This window comes from Poecilia mexicana, unplaced genomic scaffold (assembly GCF_051168715.1).
Source record: "Poecilia mexicana isolate PSO_F unplaced genomic scaffold, ASM5116871v1 scaffold_16, whole genome shotgun sequence".
Lineage (NCBI taxonomy): Eukaryota > Metazoa > Chordata > Actinopteri > Cyprinodontiformes > Poeciliidae > Poecilia > Poecilia mexicana.
The window spans coordinates 19,508,549-19,518,081 of NW_028263385.1; the positions used below are offsets into that span (position 1 = coordinate 19,508,549).

The following is a 9,533-nucleotide window of genomic DNA, read 5'->3' on the forward strand; positions in this document are numbered from 1 at the left end:
CTACACAAACAATCACTGTCATTACACCTGAGAAAACAAAAACTACATTAATTTTACATTTGAATTTTTAAAAGCCATCAAGCGTGTACGTACACCTGAAGACTATTTACAATTCACCGTAGATTTAGTCAACATTACAGTAAGCATAATAACGTAAGTCTTCTATTGTAATAAACAGACACATTAAATCAGTTTAATTCAACATTTTTTTTTATTTTGTGTTTTTCTTGAAATAGAATTTACAAATAGTTTTTACCACAGACACTGCTCCACAAGTATTGTCTTCTAACATTCTCCCTCCTCCACCACTGTGCTGAGTGGAGCAAGTTAAACTGTACAGTGCATCATTTGAGTGAATGAGTCCCTCTCTTCAGATGCCTCTTCAGATAATATCAATATAAAATTATCCTGAAGATCAAAAATTTAGCAGAGGAGGCGGCTGTACTCTGAGAGGGCCGATGACTTTTTAACACCATCCCAGATACGTGCAGCGTAGTGAAACCTGGAAAGAAAAACATCAAAATAAAGATGGTGGAAATTAGATTTTTTTAAAAAGATGAGGATACAAAGCTCTGCAAGTCCATGCTGACACTTAATGTGGTTATATTTGCAACTGTACTGAAATTATTAAAGTTTAACAGATGCAGTAAAGAATACTCAGTTTTTGAGAGGCTATAACGCTTATTAAAATCCAAACCTACTGGGAAATACTTTACACCTTGAAAACAATGTGCTTTTTTGAGATTCCTCTGCTTTTACATTGTGGTATAGGGAAAAAAAAAATCTGTGATGATTAAAGTAGAAAAACACAAACACTGAAACAGTGTGAGATATTTACCAGTTTTTCTCAGTGAGAATGGTGTGGGACAGCTGGCAGCGAGGCATGGCCAGGATCTGACTGCGGAGCTTGGAGACCATGGTGGAAAAGGTGGGGTGACCTCTGTAACCCGGCAGCAGAGAGAACAGCGGATATGTTCCTGTTCCTAAAAACAGTGGGAAAAAGAAATTAAATCAGTGACAGAAGACAAAGTGTTCCCTTTCTGATATAAATGTGTTTTTTTAACCAACCTGTTTTGTTCAAGTTATCCTCTCCATCATTTTCTTGGGCCGGAAGCAGAAACATGTTGACTTCGGTATCAAGGTATTCCTGTGCCAGTCCAGGAAAAATGTTGCAATCCAACATAGACAATGTACCTGTGAAGAACACCAAATATTGGTTGAGAAAATACCTAAGTTTATGCTTTTAATCTTGAAGCATATGTGACGCTGAATCTCATATTGCAACAACTGCTTTACTCTTAATAATAAAGACTCAACCGCTATATATTATCAATAGCTTCAGCTCAAACTGGATATTTCAGAATACTTTGCTTTTAGAAGCAAACATTTTTAGAAAAGTATTTGTAGAGTTTTTCACCTTTGTATTTAAGATGAGAATATGCCATCAATTTGTCCACCACCGTATGCATGTTCTTAACGTTTCTCGGACAGAAATCCTCTCGTCTGGACTTATTCTGGAGAAAAACTGGACGAAGGGGGGTGGGGGGAGTAGCGACATTCTTATTTTCAAGATGAATAAATATGGTTGATATGGAACAGTGCCTCTGTGGCTCCAGAAGAACACCCACCAATATGAGGATAGTACTCTGCACCATCGTCGCTGCCGGAGGAGCCGGTGCTGTCATGACTTGCAGATGGGGTGGAAGGCTTCAACATCTCAGCAGTCTGCAGAAACCTACCAACAAGCAACATTACACAACATCCATTGTACAGAATCATGACTCAAAAGACATAAATTACATACTTTGCATTGCTTTAGAAAGGGGTGTTCTGGCTGTAATCGGAATCACTCTGTCTTGTATTTTCTTGTAAGCTTAAGCAATCAAAAAGAACACAAAAACAAGTGCTTACCTGTACAGGTTTATGTCAGTAAACCAATCTTGAACCACTATAACTACATGGCACACAGTAAACAGGAAGGCGGCGATCTGAAGAGACTGTTGGCAGATTTAAAAGGAATAAATGAGTCAGCCTGTTTGTGTGACTTTCATTCAAGAATGAATTAAAGGGTTTGAGGTAAAGATTCATGCTGCATACTCCATAGCCTACTGCCCTCTGCAGGACAGATACAAACCTGCATTTCCACATATGTGTGAGGAAGGTTGTACTCTGGGGGCAGCTTTCTGTCGTTGTTGATAACGTGGTCAAGTATAAACGGGCTGAGAATAGGCTAAGAAAAAAAAAAAAAAAGAAGTGATGCATTTACAAAAAATAAAGCTCCTACTCAGTTCTTCTGAATCCTCAATTAGAGTGCGCGCAAACAAACATCTTACTTGTGTATCCAAAAAGATGACCCTCTCCTGAGTGATGAAGAAATCTATACCTGTGCTCTGATTGCCTCCCCTTTCCTTGATTTCTTGACTCTGGGGTCTAAAGACATAACTCCTGCACAGAAGAAAATATTATTCCACCAACAGTGCACAACTATTTTTATGTAATAAGTAGAAGGGACATTGTATTTATAAAGAATATATTTTTTTTTTATTTTTTATATTTTGCAGACTTGAAACACATAGACTACAGACACTGTATGTCAAAGTGCATCATGAGGCCAATGTAGTTCTTGCCACCGTCCACCTATTGCTGTCTAGCAGCGAACTGAAAAAAAGGTTGTTACACTTTTACCTTTGTTACAAAAACAGTTATTTTTTGGTTGGAAATATTTCTGCTTATGAACAAGTGACAGTCATAGTGTTAAACCTGCCACATTAAATATTCATTTGTGATGCTTTAGACTTAGTTTTATGGGAAAACTAATTTCAGGAGAGTTTAACCAGAACTAAAATTCTTATATTTCTGATACAATACATACTTCACAGTCTTATGCTGAGATGATGTTGAGAAAAGAGTCTGGTTTTAGTCTTGCATATCAGTTGAGATAAACTGAGATTCCATAATGCAGGTTCAATTTTTTCAAAATGCATTGCACCAGAAGTTTTACACACAAGCACGAGTACTTAAACTCCCTATTAATCTAGAGCTACACTGTACAAAGTGACAAAATAGTTAAACATATGTACAGTTAATGATAATCCAGAATTAAAATCAAGAGTAAAACATTAGTCATTATGCATCTAATGGAGGTGGATTTCACTATAACTATCATTTAACTTATATAAAAGTATAAGTTAATGATTCATTCATTTGATAAGTTAAATTACATCAAATGAATGAAACTGAGAACAGTGTAAGGTTTGTCTTATTCTAGGTGCTAACACCAAGCTTACCTTTGATCTTCCTCGGGTGTGTTGGCAGATAGCAGTGACATAATGGTTGATTTCCCAGTTCCCTGCAGGCCAATGACTCCCACCACCAACATGTCCGTCTGGTCCCTCAGATACTGCAGCACATCACAACAAAACACAACTTTCTCTCAGTTAATTCTGCACACTTTAAATCAAACCTTTTCATTAACCCACGACTACACGTTGATAAGTTAAACGTAGTAAAAAAGAAACGTTACCTCCATGGCACTGTCACACCAATTCATCTGATCATCCACCAGCTTAATACTGTGCTTCATTTTCTCTGGATGGAGGAGTTTAGACTGACCGACCATGGCTGAAAATCACAAACAAAGAAGTAATTTCCCCTTCTATTACACAACATTCAGCTGGGTTTAGTTTAAGATTATATTCATACAATAACAATAAATACATAACTAGAAGGTGTAGTGGAGTAATAGGAAGCCATTGTCACAACTGCTTGTCAATAGCTGTGACAAGGATCCTTTTGATTGCTTCAATGAAAGGACTGCATTCAAAGGAAGAGCAATTTGGAGTTCAGCCATTGAGGTTGGAGGCTGAAAATTTGGTTACAGTGCAAGGCTCTCTGAAGTGCTCAGTAAATCAGGTATCAAATATTTTAAACTGCAAATCGGAAAACTACCATTTAAATAGATTGAATGCTAGCCAAAAGGGATGCCTCAACAAATAACCAGGTCCATGGTGATCAAAGTCTATAGCTGCCCATGAGTACTGTAAAAAAGTGGTTATGCAACTAAATATCAGTTAAGAAATCTTGAAACTTTTTTTTTCTAAGTTTATACAGTAAATGTTTAAGTGTTAAATAAATAAATACACAGACACTGCTAGTTTAATAGCTTTATATTCTGTTTTCCTCACTTTCTGTAGAGTGAAGACCTTTTTTTTGGGAGATAAAATAAATTATAGGGATTTTTAAACACCACTGAAACAGAAAATAAGGTTTTAAAGCTATATTGACTTACGGTCTACAGCATTGCCAGATGCAGAAGCCCCCATTCCTCGGTTTTGGATCTGATAAACAGGTTGTGTGGGTCTCTGACCTTCCCTTTCTACCTTGGAAGGTCCAGGACCAGAGGATTGAGCTGCTGCCTCAGGAGGTGTCCCTGGCTTCCCTCCATCATCCCTGGCTTTCATTAGCATTATGGGCTTTTCCAGGAGTGGAGCTCCACTAACAGGTGCATTCTGTGATGGTTTGGCCTTAGAAAAATACCCCAAAGCAAAAACGTTATAAGAAATGATCACGTGGTATTAGGGTAAGAAACCCTAATAGCCTTGTCATAGACACAAGGCTATGCCACAAGGCTTTTCTAAAAAGCAGCTAAATAAAAACAAACTGACCTACCCTTTCACTTGGAGGCTTTGCAAGAATAATGGGTGTTTTTTGGATGAGGGGGCCTGGTGGATCCTCACTTCCATCCTGACCACAAATTTGCACACATACATATGTTAACAGTTTATCTTATAAACAGGACGTGGCTCCTACTTTAAAGTGTGTGTTGGTATTACCCTTCGTTCTCTCGGCTGGTATTCCCGATCGCGGCTAGGGCCAGACAGATTTTGTCCAGGGGGTCCATCTCTCTCTCCCCGGCGTCGCCTCCTTCTCCTCCCTTGTCCGTACATCCCGGGCTGGCTGTGACCGGACTCTGACATATTAGCAGCTGTCAAATATACAATATCTAACGGTAGGAAATCAGTTAAACAAATTACTAAATAGTTTCAATCAATGTCGATGTGTATAGCCCACTTGTAAACAAATGTAGCTAGCACTTCCGGGTGGTATGCTCGTTTATCAATCTTATGCTCACCGTGACAGTACGCAGGGGCGGTAATAGTTAAGAACTATATAACTCCGCTCGCGTGTAAATCGCTTTGCAATTAAACAAACAGCCTTTTCCGTTTACCAAACAAGCTCGTACTAAAATGTGCATTTTATAATTAGTTCCGCTCACTATGAGTCGCGACACATCGGTTTTGTTTAGATATGTTCTTAGTGTTCTCCTCTTGCTAATATTTATATGAATATATATATACTCGTTATTTTATTTATAACGTTTGTTAATAGACTTGCTTCTGTATTTGCATCAACCGCTGGTTCTACAAAGAATTTACTCACGGGGTAAGTACAAATACTTTTCTCCATTTTCGGATTTTCATTTGGAAATACTTTTGAAACCTTGTACCTTTCCCTTCCACTTCAAAGTAATGCACTATTTTAATTGTTGGCCTATCACACAAATCTCAACAAAATACATTAAAACATATTAAAGTCATGTGACAAAACTGTAAATTTTAATGGCGGTCGAATATATTGTCAAGTCAGATTTCAAGTAGAATCGCTACTCTGAACATAATTATGCATTGCGATAGTTGTACACTCTCCTCTTCCGGTCTACACAGGATGTGGGTGGAACCGGTATGTTCTCGGACGCCATCAAGAAATTCCCCCCAGTTTGAAAATATCTGAGTTTTTTTTTAATATATATTTATTATCCGTTTTGATGTGAAGTTCAATACTTATAATATTACTTAAACCACAGCTTCTGACGCACGCCATAAACGTAATTTTTCAAAGTGTGAAATGTTTGTTATTTAAATCTATCTCATGTGAGGAATTATATTTTCTGTGCTCACCCTTGACCAAGAGAAAACCGTTGGTAAGTATACAGTACCTGTGCAAGTAGTTAGATATACTGCTAATTTGCCTAGCAACATTTCTGTAAATAGAAATACTTTTTAACATTCGGTTTAGTATTTACACGTGGCTGAGGGAAAATTATGAACAATTAATGTTGACATTGTACGTGTTGGTCTTTTTAGGATTATTTAATAATTTGTAAATCGATAGATACCAGATATCAGATTCTTAGGAGCCAAGGTGTATCACTTTAAAAGCATATGGACAGAAAGTGTGAAAAATCCGTATTAAGTAGACGCTAACCACGCCGTAAGGCTACACACATGAAAAGTTAACTCGTAAATGGTAACTTTTAATGTTTAAACCAAACTTAGCTTGGACATGAACAAAACTGTTCCTTATAAGTGGATAAAATTAGATTCATAATGGTGAAAATGTACTCTTACGTATTACATATTAAGAACGTGAGAAAGTGAGACGTGTTCAAATGCTATTTAGCAAAATAAAGAAAAATGATACGAACATAAAGAGTGATATATTTAAACCATTTACTCCCGTTCATTTAGATAATTATTTACAACAAATGAAAACCAAAACTTCAGAAAATTGGAATATTATGTAAGACCAATAATAAATTTATTTAAAAAAAATATATGTTATCAAATCATTTGTGTTATGGCCTCCTTTCATAGTCATCAATTTCATACTGCATCAATATAGCATGGCTTTTCAGGTTACTTTAATAGCAGCTCTTAGCTTGTCTGATGACTTTCATCTTCCTCCTAATAATGGCACCTAGTTAAGGTAAGTTTGCTAGCCAATCATGCATTATAATTCCCTGGTTTTTAAATAATTGGTACTTTTAGGGGTGTGAGCAGGTACCAAGTGTTGTTGGGAAATAAAATTAGCATCTTTATAAAGCTCTAGATGAAATGTAAATTTTTCTTGTAGATGGCTGAAAGGACTTTGGTAGACACAATGAACTAAGATCCACAGATCTTTGCCCCCAAATCATCATCATTTTGTTTACAAAAACTTTAACATTCATGTTACTTGTTTCAATGTTTTGATTATTTATTTTGGATATTTAAAATGTCCACCAGTTTTAGTGTTTATTGATCTTTGCAAATGAGTTTTTGCAATATTATGCCATTGCCATCATATTACTTGAAAATGGTCTCAAAACAACAATTTTATCGTTTATTGCGATAACTCCTGGGATGATTTATCGTCCAGCAAAATTAGTTATTTTGACATGCTTCTGCTTGGATGCAGCACATTGTGAATAGTCAGACTCTTTAGCAATAACTTTACCATACTTCCCAAGGCTGTCAGTGGCAGGTGGCTGGAGGTCTTACACAAAGTTGTTCAGAGATTGTCATAATATCACTCTTCTGTAGTTCTTTGCACATTTAAAAAAAATAATTTGGGTTTTAATTTCACTTCATTGAAATTAACAGAAATAATTGAAATATATTGTTCTGTGTGCAATAAATGTGTATAATATTTTTAAAAGCTATTACTTAGATAAAATAATTTTTCCGTTATGTAATTTTTGAGGTACAGATGTGTATGTTAGACATGTTCAAATTCTAATTAGAACTGATGAAACCTTCTCTACTTAATTTCCAGGGAGCCAGAGGCTGCCCTGGGCAGCTCCGTGTGTCTGATGCCGCTGATGAGCAGTGGGTAAATCTACATATTCCCAGGTGAATCGTGAACAGTCAGACACCAAATGTTTGGCAAGTGGCTAAACAAATCTGCAGCTTGATGTTGCACTTTCAGAACTGCAAAATCCAAAGCCTCTGCCAGGTCTGGAGAAATGTTTTCATTGCTTGAAGGCTCACACCATGCCACTGGATAATGACTGTTGTCCCATCAATCTTTTTCTACCTACTGAAAACTTTGGGGGCATGCAAAGAGCCAGACTGGAGCCTTTTCCTTATTTCTAAATTGTGTTCTCTTATGGTGGAGCATTTCTAGTCATATTATTGTGCAACAAAGCACAAAATCTGATCGCTATTGCTCAGTATCAAACCTTAAGTACTTATTAAATGTTGGAGATGTATCCCAAGACATCTGAGTACACTGTGGAATACGAAGTGGGTGAAGATGATGAGGAGACTGTCACCCAAAGTGACTCTGATGAGAAGACGTCCGATTCTTGTGAAACCTCTGAAAACTCTGATTCTGAGGAAACTGCTCTACCTCCCCCCATCAAAAATGGAGAAACCTGCAGCAAGTGCGGTCGGGGACCTTTCAGGTCGGTGAAGCGCCATTTGCTTTACTGCCGTGGGGTGAAGGACAAGTTTCAGTGTGTTTTGTGCAAGCACTACTTTTTTACTGAGGACGCTCTACAGGAACATCACATGCCTCTGTATTTGTGTCACAGCTGTGGTCAGGTTCTCCCCACCAAGAACTCATTCAGCCGCCACCCGTGTCCCAGGGGAGTCAAGTCCACTTTGGTGCTCTTCTGCTCCGAGTCGATGCCGAAAGCATGCAAAATATGCAAATCCTTCTTCTCATCTGATAAAGCTTTGTCAATCCATCTGACCAACGTTCACTCATCTGAAATCAGCACCAAACAGTACATCGTTGCTGATTCATCTTTGTTGGCAGGAGCCACGAGCGTCCAAACCCAGGCTGCTAAGAGGAATCTATGTGTTGGTCAGGCTCATGTAGATCCCGCCACCCCGACTCCAGACGCTCAGGGCTCCGAGGCAGTAGCTTCTTCAACGCTCTCCATTCTAGCCCTGTTTGAGAACGAGAGCCAAGAGTGGGCTCTGATGAAGCGGATGAACACAGGATGGCGCTCTAAAACGCCCTGCCGCTGCAGGCAGTGTGGCGCCGTCTTCCGACAACCTTCCTTCGCCATCAGCCACCGCTACCTCCATCGAGGCCAGCGCTCCTACCTCTGCCAGTGTGGCCGTGCATTCAGGCACCAGCTGCACCTCCTGCGACACTGCGTTCAGCACGCTGAGGCCTTGAACTACATCTGCGTTGGCTGCGGTGACACTTTCTCTGGAGCAAAACTTCTAACGCGCCACATAAACGGTAAACCATGGAGAGGAAATCAACGTGGACGGACAGTGAAAGAAAGTGAGAATAAAAAGTGCAGGATGCCCTTGATGTGTGACTGTGGACTGGTGTTTTTAAGGCCTTCGGCCTACATATGGCACCAACTTAAAAACAGAACTAAAAGGAAGAACCTTTGAAGAAGTGCAAGGTCTGTGCATGTTTTGGTTTATTTAGAAACCAGTGATGAAAAACCAAAAACCTATAGCATTTTTGATTTTCAATTGAAGATGCAAAAGTCTTTAATAAAAATAACAGTTGTCTATTTGATTTTCAATTGAAAATACTAAATCCGTTTTTGTTCATTATTTTCTCCAAATTTAGAATATAAAATCTTCAGGCTACAGAAATTAAAATAGGAGCCTGATTTCTCTACTGTTCTGACACACTTTCAAACACAATGCCACGTAGGTTTGGATTTTGTTTCCCGTTTATAATAAACACTCTCTATAAACTCCACATTTTCGGTTTCTTTTGTTATCTTTGTCTAATATTTA

General features: G+C 38.2%; 2 protein-coding genes across 3 annotated transcripts; one reads left to right on the top strand and one right to left on the bottom strand.

The window, feature by feature from the left end:
- Positions 1 to 192: 192 nt before the first annotated feature.
- On the bottom strand, positions 193 to 5,125 carry smg9 (SMG9 nonsense mediated mRNA decay factor). The gene is made up of 13 exons (XM_014989390.2): positions 4,833 to 5,125; positions 4,669 to 4,743; positions 4,289 to 4,523; positions 3,524 to 3,621; positions 3,288 to 3,400; positions 2,334 to 2,445; positions 2,135 to 2,230; positions 1,912 to 1,997; positions 1,629 to 1,735; positions 1,418 to 1,525; positions 1,069 to 1,194; positions 839 to 983; positions 193 to 502 (listed from the first exon to the last, which is right to left on the bottom strand). Exons 1-13 carry the CDS (start codon positions 4,974 to 4,976, stop codon positions 424 to 426), a joined length of 1,524 nt encoding a protein of 507 aa, XP_014844876.2. The 5' UTR covers positions 4,977 to 5,125; the 3' UTR covers positions 193 to 423.
- Positions 5,126 to 5,311: 186 nt separating this feature from the next.
- LOC106919188 (uncharacterized) lies at positions 5,312 to 9,495 on the top strand. 2 transcript variants are annotated; one of them, XM_014989394.2, is made up of 2 exons: positions 5,312 to 5,442; positions 7,594 to 9,495. In XM_014989394.2, the coding sequence occupies exon 2, from the start codon at positions 8,016 to 8,018 to the stop codon at positions 9,174 to 9,176; it is 1,161 nt and encodes a 386-aa protein (XP_014844880.1). In that variant the 5' UTR covers positions 5,312 to 5,442; positions 7,594 to 8,015; the 3' UTR covers positions 9,177 to 9,495. The 2 variants fall into 2 exon arrangements, with proteins under 2 accessions (XP_014844880.1, XP_014844879.1); XM_014989393.2 differs by lacking the exon at positions 5,312 to 5,442 and adding an exon at positions 5,541 to 5,980.
- The last annotated feature ends 38 nt before the right edge of the window (positions 9,496 to 9,533 follow it).

Coding starts and splice junctions, on each gene's coding strand:
- smg9 (XM_014989390.2), bottom strand. CDS start 4,976: ATGTCAGAGTCCGGTCACAGCCAGCCCGGGATGTACGGACAAGGGAGG. Junction 1,998..2,134: donor ACACATATGTGGAAATGCAG/GTTTGTATCTGT, acceptor ATCTGCCAACAG/TCTCTTCAGATCGCCGCCTT. Junction 1,736..1,911: donor ACTGACATAAACCTGTACAG/GTAAGCACTTGT, acceptor GCTTGTTGGTAG/GTTTCTGCAGACTGCTGAGA.
- LOC106919188 (XM_014989394.2), top strand. CDS start 8,016: ATGTTGGAGATGTATCCCAAGACATCTGAGTACACTGTGGAATACGAA.